Source organism: Zootoca vivipara, chromosome 8 (assembly GCF_965207765.1).
Source record: "Zootoca vivipara chromosome 8, rZooViv2.hap1.1, whole genome shotgun sequence".
Classification (NCBI taxonomy): Eukaryota; Metazoa; Chordata; class Lepidosauria; order Squamata; family Lacertidae; genus Zootoca; species Zootoca vivipara.
The window spans coordinates 82,072,271-82,095,073 of NC_142591.1; the positions used below are offsets into that span (position 1 = coordinate 82,072,271).

Genomic DNA, 22,803 nt, shown 5'->3' on the forward strand with positions numbered 1-22,803 from the left:
GCAAAAAGAGGATTTTATTACAACTTTAGTAACAACTACTTATATTGAAGCCTACCAGAATCTTTCAGTGGCTGATTGACCTGGTCTAGCTTGTGTAGAGAACAGCATTTTGAGTCCTAAATAAAATCTGGGTGGGGACAGCTTCAGATTATGGCATGCTACAACTGCTAAGAAAACATGGAGTGGAATTTAAGCATGAGAGACTCCTCCTTATGCATAGCCTGCTGATGGAGGAGCACACATTAATGTTTTCTTTCCACTGGAAAACTGGCTGAGCATGTTTGCTGGTCAAGAGAACGAAATTCTTTCCCAGCCTCTAGAAAGCCCAAATACAGAAGGGAAAGAACACCATAGCCATCACCTTTGTTACTCAGAGAGTTACCCAGAGAGCTTTGCTTAGGATCCCTTCAGTCTGAAATCACCAAGCAAAGGGGGTGGAGAACCTCAGGCCGAGGAACCAAATGTGGCCTTCTTAAACCCTCTCTCTGGCCCTTCAGGACTTTCCCCAATCTACACTTCCTCCTAAGCCATTCCCATTGCCCCCCCCCCTGGCTCACAGGTCATACTTTGCATCTTCCTCGAGTGCTTGTTCCTCGCAGGAATGTGCCCTTGAAAATGCTTCTTGTTTGCCTGGATGGAGGACAGAGACAGGCGTGTGAGCATTTGTAGGAACTAGCCTACTGTGCAAAGGTAAAAGCTACCTTTGTTGCTCCACCCACTTTTGCCTCTGGCCCTGCCACCACTGGCATGTGGGCCTTGGAAGGCTGCCGGGGAGAGAATTTGTCCCTAGTGTTCCCTGCCTCATAATTACAACAACATTCAGAACTTTGCAGACAATAAAGACTAATGCTCTCAACAGGGTCTTTTTGTCCTAGCACTTGCCTTGCAGAAACAACTGCCTTGCGAGATTTGCCTTAGCACATCTCCACTGACCTTTGGTAAATGCTGTAAAATATTTCCCGTTTAAGCTGTTTTTATGCTGTCACTTAACAGGGCTACAGCCACTTGAGATATATATATATTAAGGACCTGGGATATATTTCAAAATAGAGCAAGTGGAAGCAAAGAGTTAAAGCTGGCAGCCCATTGTGCTCTTGCCTGAAACACCATTTGGCCATTATTCAACCCTGAAACCAAAAGCCTCAAACAATGTGCTGAGGATTCAGGCCCTGTTCGAGGGGGTGATGAGCCAAAATAAGGGCTCACACCCCTGCATGAGGCATATTTCAGCCATTTGGCCGAAGGTAAAGTTAAACACTTTTGCCTATTTAACAACATGCAATAGTTATAATCTACAAAGGCTATTTGCATTATCATGAATATGCTGCATTTTAGGACCACAAAGAAATGAAGATGACCTATTTTGATTGAAATGAATATACCAAATCAGAACAAAAAGAGGCCTGAAAGGGAACAAGAAAAAGAAAGGTGGCAATAATAATAGAGCTATTCTGGGAAAAAATTGCACCATCGTTTCTACCAATGTTCTAAATCTATTGCGATATAACTTGCCTGGTGCCATCATTATAAATCTGTAGGCACCAAGCAAAAACTTTCTTCTATAACCAGGCCTTGGGCCTTTTAACGATAGTGTATGGGATTTTTTAATGTATTTCTGTTTCCTCTTGGTTTTAATGTATATATGATGGGGGTTTTGGCTCTCTTTGGTTGTAAATCAACTTTGGGTTGCCCTGTTACAGATAAAGCAACTAACAAATTTAATAGAAGACAGGAAGACCAAAAGAAAGACAGAAAGACAGAACGTTAGAAAGAAATATTTGGATTCTATATTATTTGGAGTTTTGTTTTTTTAACTCTACAGAACTATAACTCTATAGTTTACAGAAATAGTGCTTTGTGCATGCACACACTTGTCCCCAGGTTAAAAAAAACTATCATAATGTGGGGAAGGGGCACCTCCACCCACCAGGGATAGTTGCCAGGCTGGAGGGGGGAGGGATTGCAACTTTTAAACCCCACAATCTGCATAGGATTGTATGCATTCATAATATTCCTATTAATTTAATGAAATATTTCACTTAATGGTTTTTCTAAGGAATAAAATATAGCAGAGGAAAGTCTATTGCCCTAATGTAGCTCACACACAAAGCTGCCTTCACATGTCACACTATGCCCACATGTCAAGAGCCTTCAAACTCCATCTATCAAGGTTTGAACCTGGGACCTTCTGCACTTATTCCACCACTAAATTATTGCTAGGGGTGCATTTGAGTTTCCCAAAGGCATCTGATTTTAATCCAGTGGCAGTTTGGTCACAAAGAGATATGGAGGCCACAAGAACCCACAATGCCACCTGCCATCCTTATGATGCTACAAGAGTTATCCAGGTGTGTTTCAGTTACATGGTGAATAAAAATGAATGGAACCAAACAATAGCTGTTTAACTTCATTTAATGTCTTTAGCTGTACAACCCCCAAATTAATATATGTCAAAGTATTATTTAACTTCTGAAAATAAAATATTAAGACTTACTTTGGTATGGACGGTAAAGCTCTTTCACCTTCTGCATGAAGAGGAAAATAGACAGCCGATTGTCACATGCTCTTAAAGTATATGCATAAAATATATTTCATAAGTAGGAAAACTGCTAATTAAAGCTAATTCTATCTTCAAATTCTAGGAGGAAGTTTTATAATATCACATTTCCCCTAATAGCCTTACATAAAGCTTCCAAATGCCCCTCATTGATGAGGTACAAATATCTAATAATAATAATAATAATAATAATAATAATAATAATAATAATAATATATTATTTATACCCCGCCCATCTGGCTGGGTTTCCCCAGCCACTCTGGGTGGCTTCCAACAGAAAAATAAAACACAGTAATCTATTAAACATTAAAAGCCTCCCTGAACAGGGCTGCCTTCAGATGTCTTCTAAAAGTCTGGTAGTAGTTTTCCTCTTTGACATCTGTTGGGAGGGCGTTCCATAGGGCAGGCGCCACCACCGAGAAGGCCCTCTGCCTAGTTCCCTGCAACTTGGCTTCTCGTAACGAGGGAACTGGACCTCAGTGCTGGACCTCAGTGTCCGGGCAGAATGATGGAGGTGGAGACGCTCCTTCAGGTATACTGGACCGAGGCCATTTAGGGCTTTAAAGGTCAACACCAACACTTTGAATTGTGCTCGGAAACGTACTGGGAGCCAATGTAGATCTTTCAAGACCGGTGTTATGTGAATGTAGATCTTTCAAGACCGGTGTTAATGAAACTCCGGATACATGTGGAAAGCGAAAGTCTTCAGAAAAACTCTGACACACTACTATTGTGTCAGAAGGGTCAAAACTACAGGAAATCTGCTCACTGTTTTCTGAGCAACTGAATTTTTACCCTTTGGGTCAACTTCTAACTATTCTTTCACTTTCCCAAGCAATTTTTAGAACATCTGCAGAAGTCCAATATACAGGAAGCAAGAAACTAGAAACTGAAAGTAAAATATTACAAAAATTCAAGTAATCAATGAAAAAGCCCCTAAATCATGCCTGCCATTATTCTACACTATTAGTGTTAAGATATCAAAATCAGACTTGAATAATTTTCCTCGCTCAGTAGTATCTGCAATTTAAATCTGATTATAGATTATCTGTCTATCAGATATGGGGTACTGAAGTATAAGCAGTCAGTACAAAATAAGCTAGACTCTCTGCAGACAACCTCTTTTGTGCTCAGTGCAACAAGGCAAAAGCAGTTCCTGGATTGGCTACATTTAAACTACTATTTTATTTTTGCACTAATATTAATAATCAAAAGTTATTATTTTTAAATATATATTTTAAATTTTAAATTTAGTTTTATGTATTTCTTTTTTGCTGAATAATTCACATTTGCCAAAATAAAACATGATTCTATGATTCTAACAGGAGTTTTCAAATCTCAGTGTTTGAGTCTAAAATTTCTTAGAGCATGCCAAAGCTCATGTAACCAAAAACATCAGACTTGGAGAGGTGCAAATTAAAATCCATCATGCTACATAGTGTATCAAGTGAAGTTAGGCTGCTCATTATGTCTCAGCCTAACCTACTTCACAAGATTGTTGTGAATATTAAAGGGGGGAAAGAACCATAGGTGCCACCCTGATCTCCATAGAGGAAGAATAGAATAAATAATAAAAACATGTATGACTGAATGAAAGGAATGCTGTCTTCCTATGAACATACATGATCCAAACAAAGTATGATGGGAGTTAAGTTTGTGTGCAAGCAAGAGATATTTTACTACTAATTTAGAATACAAACAAGTTTTGAAACAACAGTTTTGGAATATGACTAAGTTATGGTTTTGCCATCTATAAAATTACTTATACTATATAAGAGTAGCTGTTGGAAATGCCATCTCAGACGCTCGTTAACTTTTTGATATTAGTTGTATATCCCCTGGCTGCAGAAACCACACGGATTTCCCCTCGTAAACAAGAGAAAAGTTCTCCAGGCTAGGATTCCCTCCCCCCCCCCCCAAGCTAAATGACACCAAACCTCACTAGACATAATACAAGTTATCTACAAAAAAATTATCTCACCTTTCTGAGGTCTGATGATGAAGGACTGTGTAGCACCGTTCACCAGCCGGCAATAGCCATCTATCAAGTCTGCCATGTTCTCTGCAATGGTTAAGGATGGTGCTGTCACTGTCAGAGGCTAGAGAGAAAGAGAGCGAGAAAACAGGGCAACAAACAAAGAGGCATTATTTGCAGACACAAACATTTAGTAGAACAGCTGAGCTGTTATGTCAGAGCAGAGCATGCAACTTAAAAACAGAAAATAGGGGGGAAAGTGAGTAAATGATTAAAAAGGTCCCAGTTGTTACACTCTAAAGCCTTTCACATGGGAGTGGCCCCATGGAGGATGTTAAGATGCGAGCTGGCACGACCACAATGACAAATGCCACTTTCTAATGCCAGTTTGCATGAATAAAGCAGCATATTTTTTCAGCTGCCAACAAGTCCCATCTCTCTGCTGGAAAGCAGTGCATCTCCATGTGGCCGAATCAGCTCATAAGTTGCTTTCTCTGTGTGGCTGCCTTCATGGGTCTCCACATGGAGAATTTTCAGCTATATCCTGTATCTCACAATGTATAAGATTAGGACTGTAATTATTTGGAATGAGCCCAAAACATACTAGGTATCAGCAATATTCATGAGGCAGTGGGAGGAGAATTCAGAAACAATTCACCTTTTGATAAGAAAGGTTTTTCATTGACAGCTCCTCACCTTTGGAATGCCATAGGGAGGCCCAGTGCAGTGACTACTTAACTATCTTTTAGGCACCAAGCAAACACATTCCTGTTTTCTCAGGGCTTTTAGAAAAAGGTAGTTTCGCTGCATTTCTTTAAAAACAAACAAACTTGGAGCAGTTTTGATTTTACTATCTATTTGAATAGATTGCTGAAATTATGTTTCACAGTGTTGTCTTAGTTTCTACGGTATGCTTTATTGCATTACAGACAACCCCCATTTTGTGCATATTCAAAGAATGTGTGACCCAGAAGTGGCAGACTATATGTGTGCTGCCGTCGTGTGTGATGACCTGGAATGCACACACACATACACACACACATTGGGGTTGTCTGTAATTTATAAACTGTATTTTTATTTTTCTTGCTACTTGTTACCTGCGCCAATATAAATTCATGCTGAAGGTGTGGGATATAAATTGTGTGAACCAAATAATATACAGACAGAGGTCAAACTTGATTGGCAATTGTTATCTGGAATAAAGTAACAACGAATAACCAAAGAAGTGCATGCAGTTTGGTTTCTAACTAGAAATTGAATGTCTCTTATTTAACCCTAGAATACTTGCTTATCAATTGTGTGCATAGTTCATACAGTTTAAGAAAAATATTAAGCACAAAATATACCATATTTTCACCGAGTATAATTGATGAAGGTTTATGGTACCAACTAAAGAGCTGTTCAGTATGCTTCCATGTATCAACAGTTTCAAAAGCAAGCTTCTGCTAGTCACACCTTTTTTGGGGGGATTGCACTGTGTGCATTGTGCAGGTTTCCTGGGTAGTAACAACATCTCCCAAAGCAGAGAAATGCACCCATGTTTTATATGACTTAACTGTTCATTTCTGTGTTCTCGCTCTTCTCCACTGTTTTCATGATTACGTCCAACGTAACAGCTAGGTCAGGGAAGAGTCATTCTCAGGTTCAAAACCCCATACATGGTTTCCCACATTGACCTGTCTAACCACAAATATGTAGTGCTCACACACTCCAAAGGGTAGCAGTTTCTGTCAAACACACTATAATAAGGAGCACCCACAGAGGGCAGTAATGACTTTCCACTGCAACCATCACCATGGGGTTACTGCAAAAGGAACAGCAGAATTGTATCATGGGCATGTGGTCCAGTACAACTGGCAAGGCAGACATAATCTCAGCCACTCTGGATCCAATAAGCCTGAAAGAATAGCACTACGGCAGGTACCTCACTGCAGCTAGGACTCTACATTAAATCATTCTTAGCATTATTAATGCAGAGGGCTGCAGTCTCGGGACAAATAAGCCTGAGGCAATGATCCAAATTTTTACATTGTCCTGGGAGAGACACCCATCTCTGTTCACAAAGTATTGATAAAGTACAATAAGGAATTAGGTCTCATTGCCTGACCATGCAACAGAAAACTCAACAGTAACCCGCCTACCTCTGGTGCTCCAGCAATTTTCATTTGTAGCACTCCTTTCCTGTCCTTATCTTCACTAGCTGAATACTGAATGGTCTGAACTTGATGGAAGTCTGCCAGGTGAGTAAGCTACAGAAAAGTATGGGGTAAAGTGAAAGCATCAGCAACAGCAAGTACTATAGATCACCCAACCATCCTTAAACACTTACCACTATCCTCCTGAAGTTTATCATATTCTGCCAGCTTCCTTTCATTTTTAATAGAGCCTCAGAGCAATGTCACAAGCTCTGCCCAGGGAAAGGGAAGAGAGCAAAGGGATGGCAACTCTTGGCCTAGAGCACTATGGAGCAGTATGAACTATTGGCAGAGAGCCCAAATGGAAACTGACTTGAGATCTCCTATGAGGAGAGGAGGGTGGAGGGAAGCATAATCAGCACAGCATTTGTTTGTTTTGCTTTCTGTATGTCAAGTTTCCTGAAATTAAGAAGCCTTGTTTGGGGTTGGTGGGGAACACAATATAATGGAAAGAAAAACCCTAGGATTCAATTTAAGCCTACCAAAAATGCAGAAGTTATGGTATGACGAGCGGCAATATCATATTCTATTTCCAGTCTTCAGGGGAGGATGCTTACGTAGCTAACTCATCAAGTACAAGAAAGAGATAACCAAGGAGAAGCCCAAGATTTGCAGAAGTACAACATATTTAGGGAGAATCCCTATAAACAGTCCAATAAGGGCTGAGCACAGAATGCAGACTGACTGGTTTGTTTGTTTTTAAGGGGTGAAACAGATGGGAGTAGCAGAGTTTTCCTTGAAAATCTAACTTGAGATTAACCTCCACCTCAACATTCATTTACACCCCCTACTCCAAGGCATGTTAATACAGTTGGTGGATAAGCAGACTTACATTGGAACCCTTGTCTGTAAGGTAGCTGATTCCTTCTTCTGGACCAATGGCCAGCTCGACCGAAATTATCCAGCTTGACTTTTATATTAACAGAGGTGGTGATGTTTTGGAAAGAACGTTGACAAAAGAAATTGGGTAAATACCATCAAATTTACTACACAACTTCCATCTTTACAGGTTTATCATTGTTTCCTGGTATTATGTAAAATAACTCATTTAAAAAAAAAAGCCGGTAGGGGCGAGTTCAATTTTAGACACAGCGGTAATGTGACTCATAGAAACTGAGTGCAGTCTTCAATCCTCGAATGATTCTTAAAAATGTGTTTAACTGTATTATATGGTTGGTGATTAGCTGGATATAACAAACACATTTACCAAACTCTTGTTCTCCCTCCCCTGCCCCCTAAAAAACCACCATTGTCACCTCTGTCCTGGATTGAAACCTCTATCCTGGATTGAACATAATAGTGAACCACAATTAACGTATCTGGCAGATAGTCCCTTAAACCTTGGTATATTACAACAGAGAGTAGAGAAAAACACCAGCAAGAAAAAGTAGCCAAGCCTTGAAATGTATTTGAATTATTCTGACACTCTTCCGTTACGGTTGTGTACCTTTTGGGTAGTGACAGTTCCATAAGGAGAACGTCCAGGTTCACCCATAACACTAAACCATGGTTAACACTAATGTTCATGCAACAACAACATGCCTTGGTCAACAAGCAACCTTTAAACATTGTCAATAAATGATAGTTAAGCTGCTTGCCATAGTTTAATAAACCGTGACCTGCCTACAAATAACCCTGATTATTTTGTATTATGCCCTAGCACTTGGATGTAGCATACTTACACCCAGAGCACACTTGAAGCATTCCTTGTCAAATCTGTATACTGGTGAGAGGATCTCGAAGAATTTCAAAATACTTTCTTCTCTATTGAGGTTGGCATACTGTCGAAACGTTTGCTGGATCATTTTTCGTAGGTTTTTGGCCTAGGTAATGAAACAGACGTCACTGTAAGGTCCTGCCGGCAAGAGTGAATATTAAATTGCATCCATCACCACAAGGTTGGAAACATCTGCCCAATAAACTTTGAGGTGGGGGAGGAGAAACAAACATTCACAATTCTGAAGCAGAAAGAAGCTTTGTGAAGCATGAATAACGTACAGCTGTTTGCCACCTTGCATCTTATAAAGAAAAACAATGTAACTCTCTTTAACAGGTGCTGTTGCAGAAAAAAAGTTGAAACAAATTTAATTACTCCATAATGTCAGAAGGCAATCTGAGTATTATGATGCACTTGAACCAACTGTTATTGTTTGGGGTTTGATCTTATTTTCTAAACCAATATTAAGTGAAGAAAAAACATTAGGCAGCTTCCTCTCAGTCTCATACATTCACATTCAGAATATTTACTCTACCCTCAAGTAGTCATTGCCCAGAAGCCTGTGATATTCGGAAATTGTACAGAACTGGGAGGAACAAATTAAATAAACCCATTCAAGCTCTTAGTAATCCATACACTCTTTTCCTTGGGGCTCACAAACTGAACGCTTAATAATCTATTACTGTATAGAATTTTGCTCGGTATTGACATCAGGCTAATTAACTTTGAGTTTCCCAGACCTGATTTTTTTCCTTTTTTGAATAAAGGGATAGCAATCGCCCACCTCCAGTCTTCTGGCAACTCATGTGATCTCCAAGAATTTTCAATTAATAGTCACTGGTTCTGAAACGTCTGCGAGCTACTCCAACACCCTTGGAGGCAATTCATCCGGCCCTGGAAACTTGAACTCCTTCAACGTAGCTAGGTGCTCTCTAACAGCTTCCTTACCTATCCTGAGGTTGAACACAATTCATCTTGTTGGAGAAGACAGAGTTGAAATAGAAAATTCTACACTCTCTTCATCTTTGGTTATTAATTCATTAAACAGAAGACCTACCCGCTTCTTTGTCCTTCTACTTTATCGAAACATAACCAAAGAAGCCCCTTCTCAAGTCTCAGCTCTTTCTGGATTTTAGCCTTCCTGATACCATCCTTACAAATGTAAGCTACTCATTGTACTCATCCTTCTGCCTCCTGTACATATGCTTTCCAAAATCTCGGCTCATCAGCATTAGCTCTCTGTGCAGCCACATAGGCTTATTTAGATATCTTTTGTTTTTCCTCCTAACTGGAATAGTTTGCCATTGTGCCTTCAGTATTCCACACTTCCCTATAACCCATCCCTCTTGAGTTCTTTTCTCCCTCAGAATTTCTAGTCATTGCTAGAAATTCCTCAAATCTGCTTTCCAAAAATCCAGGTTACCTGTCCAGCTATGTCCAGTTTACACATACATTGTTATCACAAATTCCAGGGTAACACAGTCATTTTCACCCCAAAGTGTACTTGCCAGTTGGCCAGTTGGTAAGAATCAGATAGATAAAGAATAGCAGGTCCCTTTATTCCCTCCTACACCTCCTGAGAGATGAAACTGACAGCAAAACAAGTCAGGAATTTGTTCAATATGCCTACCACATGTCTTTTTTTCTTGTACTGAGTAAAGCACCACATTCCCTTGGGTCATTTTCATGTGTTTTGAAATGCCATGAAATGGGCAGTACTAAATAAATATATAAATGTACACTTTGAGGGGCAGGAGATGGAATGATCAACACACACCATCCAACTACTTCCACCATCTGAATAGAACATACCTTTACTGAATCCAACAAACTCTTCGGAAAAAATCTTTTTAAGCCCACATCTTTCCTGAAATAATCAAAGCAATAGTTAGTCATGTTTATGAGAAGTGTTGTACTTGTACAGGATTTTGTGATTGATCAAACAAATACATTACCCTAATACAGATTTTGGGATTTATGTGCCTTGTTCATGTAAATCAACAATAAAATCATGAGGAAATATGCAGGTGTGGGTGGGTGGGTGTGGGTGTCTGTGGGTGCACACATGCATGCAAATAAACAACTCAAGGAAGAATTCATTAAAAAACTGTCAACAATAAAAAAAACCTTTTCAACATTGTTTATATATCATTTTAAACAGTTCTTTTATAAACTTGAAGTTGGGAAGCAGAATACTAAGAAAACAAAACAAACCCCCTCTTTCAGTTCCAAAACATTTAACAATTTCCTTATTTACTGTATCTATAAGACAAATACACCAAGCAGAAGCAACTTGTAGTGGTAACAGGCAAAACAAACTTTTATTATTTGGTGACTAACAGTGTATTTGAAGCTTTGTGACACTAGCCCAATCTGCTAATCTTGAAATGTGAAAAATAATGTGCAAGTTCATCAGCAATCATTTAAGTGGCAATTGTACTGGGTGTGTGTGTGTGTGTGTGTGTGTGTGTGAACACATGAATTATAAAAGGGGACCTTCCCTCAGTTTGTGTGTGTGTTTGTGTGTGTGTGCGTGCTAAGGGAAGGTTCCTCTTTATCATTCATATGTTCACACACACATATACTGACACATATATCTCCCCCTCTCCCTTTGACACTTGGGAAAGGGTGCCTCCTTTTGCCTAATTTTATTCTGAATAGCGGCCCCAAACTTGAGATGTTTCAGGGATCACTACCTAAAGCACAACTGGATGTGGACTCATTTCTATAGAGGTTGTATTCAGAGATGTCAGATGCACAAAGCTAGCTACCATTTAGTGGAATCATTTGCATTTGATTGTAGGCCTCTTTAAAAAAGAAAAGAAAAAAGACCCTGCTAAAAAAATCTTCCCCCAAAACATATAAGATTAACAGCAGCAGAACATTCTCTTTTGCAGCTACAAGCACAAGTGTCTGCAGGGATGCTAAACTGGGGAAGAACGTGATAAAACATTCATAAATATTAAGTCCTTTGATGTATTTCTTCTCAGATGCAAACTGCATGCAGTTTATCTTTCTATGTAGGATTAGATAAATCCGACAGTCTACATGACATGCAAGAGCACTCCAAGAGGGACTGCACTGCACATCTTGGAAATATTTACAAAGAAAGTATTTCACATTACTGCCACCTTAATGTTATTACAGTACATGATTTCCGTGTATTGGTGTGAACAACATTTTACAGTTTTATAACAGTTTTTGCATCATCCTTAACAGTCTTCAAGCTCTGCTTGTAGAGATATCTGGCTGGCTATGATAGAAGCTTGGTTTACTGCAGGAGCTCACTGATAAAACGTAACAAATATTTAACAAACAAATATTATTTGTTTTTTGTTGGCCTGTGAGAACAGGATGCTGGACTAGATGGGCGACTGGCCTGATCTACTGTAGTTCTCCAATCTGTTATGGTCATCTTGAATCTCGATTCTGCTTCTACAGCATTAGCTACCTCTCTAAGTTTGATGTCGTCTGCAAATTTGATGAGCATCCCCTTAATTCCTTCATCCAAGGTGTTTATAAAGGTGTTGAACAACAACGGCCACAGGACAGAACCCTGCAGCACCCCACTTGTCACTTTTCCCAGGATGATGAGAAACCGTTAGTGAGCACTCTTTGTGTTTGGTCAGTCAACCAGCTACAAATCCACCTAACAGTTACCTAGTCCAGTCCACATTTTCCCAGCTTCTCTGCAAGAATATGGGGGACTTTGTCAAAAGACTTACTGAAATCAAGATACACTGTGTCCAATGCATTACCCTGATCCACCATCAAAAAAGAAATTAGATTTATCTGGCATTACCTGCTTTTCAGAAACCCATGCTGACTATTAGAAATCACAGCATCCTTTTCCAAGTGTTCAGAGATGTACTGTTTAATTACCTACTCTAGGACCTTTCCTGGTATCAATGTCAAGCAGACAGGTCAGTTGTTGTTGCTGATGCTGCTATTATTATTTACTAAGTTTCTATACTGTCCTTCATCCAAGGATCACAAGGTGGTTTACAATATTAAGCCCCCCCCAAAAAAAACCAATTAACAAACAAAAACAACAACCCCCCCTCTCTCCTCCAGTCACCCTCTTAAGTTAGATATCAATTTCAAAATGAGCTTGTTAAGGAATAATCAGTTTATATATTGGTAGGACAGAACAGTGGACACTGAAGGCATACCTACCGGTAACTCTACAGACTCTGAAAGGTTTGCGGTTCTTCCATTTATATAGCACTTCTAACATTGCAATTGTCATTGCCTTCTGCTTTCATAACAGGTCCTCCAAACCCTCAAATAGCATTGAAGCTGAATGTTGCCCATCTGTTTTACACTTATTCCCTATCGTGCCTTTCTGCTTTCTATTGGGGCTTTAATAGGGAAGTCTTTTCATTTCCTAGAAAACCAGCTAATGCACCTGCCACTAAGTTCATGAAAACAAAACTGCCCTTTAATTTGGCTAGAAGCCACATTTTCACAGTTTGCCTAGGTCAATATTCCAGCTTTTAACTCAAGTTTGTAGCACATGCTGGGAAATTTGTGATTTTGCTAACTTCATTGTAACTTAGTACAAGGGAAAGGAAAGAAAGGGAAAACAAAGCTACCAATTAACGGTATATAATTCTAGAATCTGCTAAGTAATTAAAGACTCTAAGTAATTTAGACCCGTGACTGATTAATCACAAACAGAAAATCCATTTTATACAAAGCACTGCTAAATCTGTAGGACTAGACTGGCTGATCCCAGATGCATTAACAGAATGCAGATGATTGAAACCACTATGATACTGCGTATCAGCAGGTTTAAACTATGAAGAATCCAATTTGTCTTGGTCAGGCAGAAGCTGATGAGCTCTTGCCTCCTCAATAGGTTCAGAGGTCTGAAATTTATTAGGTTTTACGATTTCCCATTTTATCTTAATTAAAGCAATAACAGCAGACTTCGTATCATGGCCTCCCTGTGAAGAGTGGCAGTAATGCAGCTTCTAATGAAACTTATCCTCTTTCTCCTAAGCAAGAGACAACTCAGGCCTGGAACTGAAATGATATACTTACTCTAATACTTCATAGTTTGACTTCTTATCTAATGCGTTGCCTCTCATCTCCCAGTATGATCTCCTGAAATCAGCACACACATAAAACAAAAACACCTTGAGTAAATACTTGTCTGGGCAAGCACAAGATAAGCCATAGCACATACAGTATAATAGTATCTCAGCAACTTGACTAATAGAAATCTACGGCTGTTTAAACTATAAACAAGAAAGAGCTAAATTTGTCATAATAATGCTACTAAATCCTCTCGCAGATTAAGAGAATCACAGCTTACACACTTACCATACCCCAATCACCTGAGGAGCATTTTCAAGGTGTGATATCACAACTGTGCCCATCATTAACCCCAGGACAAACCCAAAGCACTGCTACAGGTGCCCTCTGTTTGTGACTTACAGGCATCTGTGACCCAACTTTTATTGCCATAACATCGAACAACAGAATATGCTTTCCATGAAGTGACTCGAATATGAGATACGGTAGTAACTTTTAAGACAATAAACTTATTCTATTAATTTTTTTCTAAGAATTTTAACCATTCTACTTGTGTTGTGCAATACATTGATCTAAGCTGCATGTATAGTGGAAAAACATAGCACCATCCTCCTGCAGCTGAATCCCCGAGTTATGGGAGAGGCATATTGGAGCTTCCAAATCCTATCAAATTAACTCAAGCCAGCACTTCAATATATACGGCTCTTCAAAGTGCTGAATGTCCAGCCTCTGGCCACTGGAAACCTTACTCAATTTATTGTTGGGCTTTTCACTTTGTTTTGTTATGCATCTGCAATCACAAGGGCTTGTGATTCAAAAAGATCAAGTTCCTTGTCTCAAATCATATTATATGCTTGTGATGAAAATTTAAATCCTTAGCCACCTTTCCACCCAAACATTTCTTTAAACTTGCAATTTTTGACAGCGCTGAGCTGCCATGTACCAGCTATCATTATTCTTGGCCAGCAAGAGCATTTGCAATAATGGTATAATTCAAAATTACTGCTCAACATTTGCTTTTCTCTCCCCATTACTCTGTCGCTTGATTTACCACTAATTTCTTATTGATTGTTACTTTTTCTGTGTCTTGCTGTGCAAGACAATAGCAGAACTAAAGCAACTGTCTCAACAAAAAGACCTTGAACAACAGTGATACGCTTGGGAAATTTTCATCAGCTATTGTTCCGAAATCTCTCGTCTCTCTCTTTATACTCTGGAGGAGTTTATTAACATGCTAAAAAAATATTGTGCTTTGTAAAATAGGAGGAGACCACAACATGCTGTTTAGAGTTAGTATCCCAGCAGGACTGAGTTGGGCTGGGCTTAGGCTGAGCCCTTCATGGCTCCAGCCCTCATGCATGTTCTAGAGCCTTCCTGGTGTGATATTGGGCTTCTGCTCAGTTTCACAGCATTAAGCTGAAGAGGAGACGTACGTTTAGTGTGACAGTGGTAGGGGGAAATGCATACAGAGCAGCTTCCCAGCCCTTTCTGAGGGTGGCAGGGATTAAACCTGGACCTTTTGTATGCAAAGTACTGTGTGCACTGTCCCACTGAGCTGCAGCCCTTCCCTACATTTCCACAATTCTATAATATGCATACAAGTATCTGGAGACAAAAAAAAATAGCTTGGCTCTGTAGATGTCTAACCAAACCAAATGTCCAGCTATGAAGCTCAGAAGGCAGGCAGCACCAGACACTTAGAAGGCGTGCTGTTGGCAGAAGAGGGTGGTGGTGTCTCCGTTGCAAAGGAAATTACCTGGATGGTAGGAAAGCCAGCCCCATTCCACACATCCCTGCTGTACTTCCATTGTGGGGATAGCCAGAGACTTAGTTTGATTCCAAAGACAACCCCACTGGAGGTGGAGACAAATCTGAATATTCTGACCCCTCGGCGCAGAGTCAGAGCTATATATAAAGACTGTTTATAGAGTGGGCCATGGAGAAAACGAGACTCCAGATGAAGGCTGTCTGAGCTGTGGCTGATCCCTGAGAAAAGGAAGGGTCACATAACCTATGTGGGGCATACTGAACAGGAGGGGCTCCATAACTGGCACTATAATCTCAATTTAATAAGTCCTTGCTGCTTTAACAATATAAGAAACCACCCTTGCTCCCACAGTAGCCAACCAGATGCTTATGGGAAACCTGTAAGCAGGAAATGAGTACAACAGTGCTCTTCCCACGTGTGATTCTCAGCAACCGATTATAAAATACAAGAGGCATGACTCTGTGCTCGCAAGAGTGAGAATGTGTATTTGTGAAAGAAAGAAGATTTGCAGCTCTAGCCTGGCACCTGGATAATTTATTAAGAGACAGCTAATGAAAAGGGACCACAGCATCTTTGCCAGTATTCCACTCTTTAAAAAGGCCACCAAAGCAATTTGGATGCCTGACAGTCTCCAAAGCCCATTGCTCAGATCTAGGGCACACAATATCCCCTCGACAGAGCTTCAGGCTCAGGAGGGTGGCAGAAATGCAACAGAAAGGCAAAAAAATCAGTTTCAGATCAGAGACATTAAGACAAATGACAGAAAGTCTTTTTTTTCTGACGAACTCTAAATATTCCTGGTTACAAGAGTAAAAACTGTGTTTGGATTCACTTCTCTCAGTTTCTCTATTTTTCTCTATAATTTTTTTTACACTTTACAAGTATTGGACAATAAGTTAAGGAAGGGGCAATGGCAATGTTCCTAATTCAACTCTCCACGATTTGAAAATGTGGGATGATGAAACATTCTCCCACAGTATTGTCCAGACCAGGCATCCCAAACTTCGGCCCTCCAGATGTTTTGGACTACAATTCCCATCTTCCCTGACCACTGGTCCTGTTAGCTAGGGTGTCATGGATATGGCATGGGAGTTATAGTATGAACAACTCTGAATCCTTGGTCAAGAGCAATGGATGCTGGGAGAGACAGCAAGAGCAGGCTGGGCCTTTAACAAAACTTGCTAAGTCCCTCTCTGCTAGCCCCAATTAGCTGCCTGCAAAGGAATGTGGTAATTGCCTTTGGCTGAAGAAGAAACACCGGTGTTCCCTATTTCCTTATGGTACGGATGGGAGGGGGTTTAATCACTCTATCCTGTCCACCTGGGGTCGGCTTGACCCTGATGAGTTGGGAGGGAATGAGAGAACTGCCTTACTATCTGCTAGTATTAGATCAGAGTGTGAAGTAAGACAGGTGAAGACAAATGGGCTACACCTGAAATCATTGGTAAACTGCTAATTGGAGCCTCATTTCCATTGGTGGGAAAACGGAACCCCACCTGACCCTTTCCCCATAACTTGGGAGTTCTAGCATTAGAACTTTGCATTTTGCCACTTGCAATTTTGCCAGAGCTTCTGCGAGTATGAAGCTGTGAGAGGAGAAGGGGGGCCTGCGGGCTGCGCCTTCTGAAAGCTTTGCAACAAGTTATATCTGCGTAACCGTATGTATCCTTTAGTTAGAGCAATTTGTATGCTTATGTTTATTATTTGCGATCTCTGTAACCTCACGAGAAATGTGCACTGCTATTTTTAAGTTGTATGTTTTACACTTTTTAATAAAGCCTTGAAAAGGTATATTTTGGTTTGGACCTTGAGTATTGTTCAGGGTGGGGCAACTAGTCCGGTCCCTTGACCATTTGGTCGCATACTGAGTGTTGGGCTGCACAAGTGAGTGTGCCTGGGTTTGAGTAATGAAACAAAACCAGTTGAATTTCTGCCTGCTTTATTAAGAGTAGTCAGAGGCTTGCAACCTTGTAACAAGGCGGAGAACTTTCCCTTTTGGGCTCTCTGGCCAGGTGCAAGTGAGAAAGGGTGGTGGCAGCGAACTACCGGGAAATTGTTTTGACTACGGCTCACAAGAGAAGTGCCGAGTTGTGTGTTTCCCACAAGCTGCTCAAGCCAGGAGATTGGCTGGGACAGGCAAGTGAGAGCCACCGACCATTACATAGGGATCATGGGAGTTGTAGGCCAAAACATCTGGAGGGCCGCAGTTTGGGGATGCCTGGTCCAGACAATAGGAGCAGAGAAAAGGGAACAATTAAATCAGCCAACTGCAACAAGGGATGTGCACCAAGCAGTTACGAAAGCAAAAGTAGGAAAAACACCTGGAACAGATGGTTTGACAGCAGCATATTATACAAAATTAGAGGAAATCTTAATAACACCAATGAATTTGGTAATGAACAGAATTTTAAAATGTGAAATAATACTGGGATCATGGGAAGAAGCCTTTGTCGTATTGATACCAAAACAAGGACAAGACCTGACGCTAATTAAAAACTATAGGCCAATAGAATAGAATAGAATAATTTATTGAATAATTAAATGAATTTATATCACTGCTGAACAGTGATTACAAAGTATTCACTGGCATTCTAGCCAACAGATTGAAAAAAATTTACTAAATAAAACTATACATAAAGATCAAACTGGCTTCCTCCCAGGTAGATACATACACAGCAACATGAGGAATGTAATAGATTTACTAGAATACCTAGAAGAAAGATTCTCCCACAGTAAATGCATTTGTCTTGCCTTACTTTCAATACTCTGGCTAATTTCTAACCATTTGAGTTAAATTTGTGTGAACTGAGCAGACGTGACATAAAAATGCCACTAATTGGGAGTTTGGGAAAGGGAAATCTGTAAATTTAAAAGCATTACAATTGTAATACACCAAACACTATAGGTTCTAAAAAGACTTTTAAGCAAACCCTTAAAGAAAACCCTATTTTCATATCAATCAGGGTATCAAGAATAAGGGAAGTTGCTCACCCTATAAAAGTTTGAATAATAAATATGTAAAAATATTGCTTTACCTGATTTCAAGGCAACCTAGCTTCAAGGCAATTTCCTGGTCCACCTGGTCTGCTATTTCTACCATATAGTCATTTTTCACCTAAAGTAAAACAAAGAGGAATGTGTCATATACAAGAACAGTATAAATGACATCAAATATACTTTCATTCAAATGTCATGTTCACTGCAAATTTCAATACTTTTCCAAGCAAATTTCATCAGTCTGCTTTGGAGGTAAATTATTCTCAAGCGCCAAGCAATCTTTTCCATTAGTAATGAAGAGCAGATTTGTTCATTAAAAGGTGGGGGGGGGGGTTGAGGAGTAGGGTGAGGAAAAGAATTCTAGTTTCTTGTGCAACATCCAAAGAGGGATACAGTGGTACCTCTGGCTGCGAACTGGATCCGTTCCAGAGCCCCGTTTGCAACATGAGCAGTACGCTGTGATTCAACACTTCTGTGCATGTGCGAACCACCGAACCCGGAAGTAACCCATTCCGCTACTTCTGGGTTCAACGCATTCGTAACCCATGTTGTACACAACCCACAGCATTCGTATCCAGAGGTTTGGCTGTACTGTGCATGTACACATGCACAATTGGCAAGACATGAGACTCCTGATTTTAAACATTAACCAAGAAAAAGCAAAAAGAGGGACTGTGTATCACTCTTGCTTGCCTTCCAATCACATACCACCAAAATGTAAAATTGCCTGAAGTGATGTGGTATTTTCTATGGTGGATTTTTATTTTTTCTTGTTTTGTTGCATTGTTTTTATGGAAATTGTTGTAAACTGCCCTAGAATTCTCAATGAAATGTGGTATGCAAATACTTTGATAGATAATGAATTTACTGCATACATGCTCCCCAAAGCTTTACTACAGGCATCAGGGAGGCTGTAAAAGTTGAACCACACAAAAAAAAATCACTTGAAGGAGAAGATAGATGCTCATCTAAGCAATGGCCTGGTTTGCTCATAATACTAAGCCAAGGTTAACTCAACTATGATTTATTAAACTATGGCTTGGTGGTAGGTGTGTACCCTGCTCAGCAGCTTAACTTTTAATTGTGTACTGACAAACTGTATTCTGAAACCATGGTTCAGTATTGATTTTCCTTTGCTGCAAGAATGGCCTGGTGTTATTTGTGACCCCAACACCTTTCTTTAATCATGGCTTGCTTGGACACCACGTCACCTCAGATGCTTGCCAGTCTACAAAGACATGAGGCAAGAGCATCTGGAAAAGCAAACCAACTCTGAGGACACAACCCATGGTTTGTTTCATGTGGGAGAACTCATAATTACCTCAGTTTGTGAAACAAACCATGACCAGGATTTTCCAAGGAGAGTCCTGGAGCTAACTCTCCACCCATTCTGGGGGCCATGAACAGATAAAATTATAGTCATCCAATCCCCCCTCAAAGCAAATAAATAAATAAATAAATAAATAAATAAATAAAGGTTGGTAATTAAAAATATAATTTATCCTCAAATGAATTTCAGACCTCCTTGACTGAGATTTATATTTTAATGGCAATAATTAACATTAGCACATATCTACCATTGGACATTTAAACAGCTCTGTTAGAAGGAAGAATGATTAATAATAGCCAACATTGTGAATAGCTGGGTAAGCAGAGATAACCTACACAAAAACTTAATTTTTATGAATACTTAGGCCTAATAGGGCTTTTCATCTTTAAAATGCTTAAAGTTTATAGATAACAAATCAGAGCTTAACAGAATTACACTGAAAGCTTGGTGTTTTTTCTGCACATTGCTGGATATTTGCTTGATTCCCAAAAATGATTGTGAGCTTAATATCTACTAATTAGAACTGCTGTTCAATTACATTAATTTTATAATGAAATACTTCCCTAGGAAGCTAGGATATTAATTTAAAACCCTTGCAAAGCTGCTTTACAAAAAGAGTCTTTTACATTAATCAGATCAACATGCTGATTTTAATTAATGTAATATTTTCCCTTGAATTATATGGTTCTTTTCACCAAATTCAAGAATTGCCCATTGCACCACCGTTCCTCACTATTAAATCACTCACTTCAATGGAAAACTCAACTTCCCAAAATAATATGGACAATCAATGTGTGTTCATGTACAACAACATTTTCTTTCTTACTTAATATTCACTGGTTGGTATTCAAGAATAGTTTTCATAGTCAGAATCATAGTACATGAAACCTTCAGCCAAACATTTAGACACCTTGTGCTGTATATTCCCTCCTAATCAGAAAGATGAAGCAAAGTAAAAAGCCAAATAGGAGTGCCATGGGCAAAAAACACAGTCCAGTAGAATACATTTTATTTATGCCTTTTATATCCTCCTTTCCTCCAAGGAGTTCAAGGCGGCATACATAGTTCTCCCCCTCCTAATTCTTCCTCACAACAACCCTATAAGGTAGGTTAGGCTGAGAGGCAATGACTGGCCCAAGGTCACCCCTGGCATAGTGGGGATTCGAACTCTGGTCTCCCAGGCCCTAGTCTGAAACATTCTAACCAACCCACGGCTCCCTTTTTCTGTACTGTAGCTTTTTTATACTAAATGTTTGACATTGTGGGAAAATGCACTTTGTGCTTCACTTAGGTTTTTAAATAATCACAGAAGGCTTCTCCTTAAATTGCAAGGGACAGAAACGTACTCAGGTGTCAATAAGAAAGCACTATCTATGGACCTCTTCCTACAGTGGCGGACTTTGGGCTCTCAAATTTCAGCAGTGCCCTTGGGTAGCCCAAAAATTCAGTGCCCCTCCCGCCTCTTCCTCTCCATTCTACATCACTGTTGCAGTGCTCCCTACAGTGCCCTTTTGGCTCAGCACCTAGTGCGGACAAACTGGTCATTTCCCCCTAAATCTGTGTCTGCTTCATATATGACTTGTACTTCCATTGCTCGTGTCTCTTAAAATATTTACTATTCACTTCCAAAACCAAGGTGATAGCCTTTTTGGCACATGAGCCACAGATGGAATGCAAAGTATAAAAGAGTGCCACACTAATTCATACTAGAATGAAAACGTCAGCATCCCTTGACCACTTCGGAGTGGTTTGTCTCAGGGAACAGACAAGAGGAGAGGCAAGCAAAAGGGAAGGTCCAACTCATGCACAGACAGGACCACGCGCTCTCCTGCTCCTGTTACAAAAGTGTCACAGTCTCCATGTCCTGTGCCACTTAAGGCAACCTTGCTACAGGTTGGCCACCTAGCCACAAATACCTCTTCTTCCTCAGGCAATCTATTCCTTTCCATGCCTGACTTCCTGGTGTAATAGTCCATGCAAACTTATCTGCTGCTCTCAATGACCATGAGAACACAACCATGACTGCTACCGCGTTTTTCCAAAAATAAGACACCGTCTTATATTTATTTTTCCTCAAAAACAACAACACGGTGGCTTATTTTCAGGGGATGTCTTTTTTATTATTATTAAGTATGGTACAGTTTAACCTACAAGGTTAAACTGCCTATCACTATGGCTTATTTTCGGGGTATGGCTTATTTTCGGAGAAACACGGTATATGCCTCTGCCCCCCATATTTCACATGTATGCTCAGGTTCTCTTTGGGGTTCATTACTCAATCATGTTTCAGTCTCTCTCTTGACTACTCATGCTTTCCTCCCCACCATGATGTCTAATGTTGTATTTGATCTTGAACGACTAGGAATTTTAAGAAGTGCAGAAAAGCGTTGTTTTAGGAAATGTTCTTGGGCTTGCTTTGAGTTAGCAGTGCATGAAAAAGGTCACACACAAGCCCCAGAAACACTATTTCCAATCTTAAGAGATTGCAAAGAAGTAAAAATAAAAGTAAACACTGTACAACTGTACCCTATCGAAAAAGCATTTTGAATACAAGATGTTCAGTCAAGGAGAAAGCTCTAAAGTGCTCTAGCCTTGGTGTAGTCAAAAGCTCTAAAGTGCTCTAGCCTTGGTGATGAAGTGCATCAAACCAACCAACCAAATACACCTAGATCACAACTCTGAATTCTTCTCTGGCTACTACACATCCAGGAAACAATTCCCCCCTTAACACACATGGAAAGGAACAGTAAGATTGCTACCTCTTAGTGGAATATAAAGCCAACTGCCCTAGCATGCTGCTATGTCCTATACATTTATCTAACTGCAGTTTACTGCAGCATCACAGTTTCTCTCCTCGCCCTCCAAATCCCTGAATCTCCCCAAAAAAGAAACTCCAAAAAGGAAACTTTTTTAGAAAAAGATTAAGGCAGCAGGTAACCATACACACAATAATTTCTTAATCAGAAAGCAAACACTGGTGGGTGAATGAGCACATGCTGGTTTCAGCCAAGCAGGTTGCAACCATTTCCTATTATACTGTGCTCTATTTTTGGTCCTTTAGATTTCCATCTCTTTGGAGAATAAACTCTTTGTTTCTTCTTCATTGTTGCTGCGCAACAATGCACAGCAGCAGTACAGTACCCAGAAATTAAGGCTTTCTAGAGAAGGTATCACAAACAAGGATTTAGCATTTTTCAGTGGCCTTTAGCAGGTAACGTATATTA

At 39.9% G+C, this 22,803-nt stretch overlaps 1 protein-coding gene across 26 annotated transcripts in view; it reads right to left on the reverse strand.

Moving 5' to 3' along the window:
- Positions 1-22,803, reverse strand: part of PTK2 (protein tyrosine kinase 2) — a 198,223-nt gene that overhangs the window by 60,201 nt on the left and 115,219 nt on the right. For all 26 annotated transcript variants that reach the window (XM_088676031.1, XM_088676035.1, XM_088676036.1 and 23 more), the window contains 8 exons: positions 18,288-18,367; positions 13,491-13,553; positions 10,257-10,311; positions 8,410-8,550; positions 7,560-7,637; positions 6,674-6,781; positions 4,539-4,656; positions 2,495-2,525 (listed from right to left, as the gene is read on the reverse strand). In XM_088676031.1, coding sequence (XP_088532157.1) covers positions 2,495-2,525; positions 4,539-4,656; positions 6,674-6,781; positions 7,560-7,637; positions 8,410-8,550; positions 10,257-10,311; positions 13,491-13,553; positions 18,288-18,367 — 674 coding nt within the window. The remainder of the gene's footprint in view (positions 1-2,494; positions 2,526-4,538; positions 4,657-6,673; positions 6,782-7,559; positions 7,638-8,409; positions 8,551-10,256; positions 10,312-13,490; positions 13,554-18,287; positions 18,368-22,803) is intronic.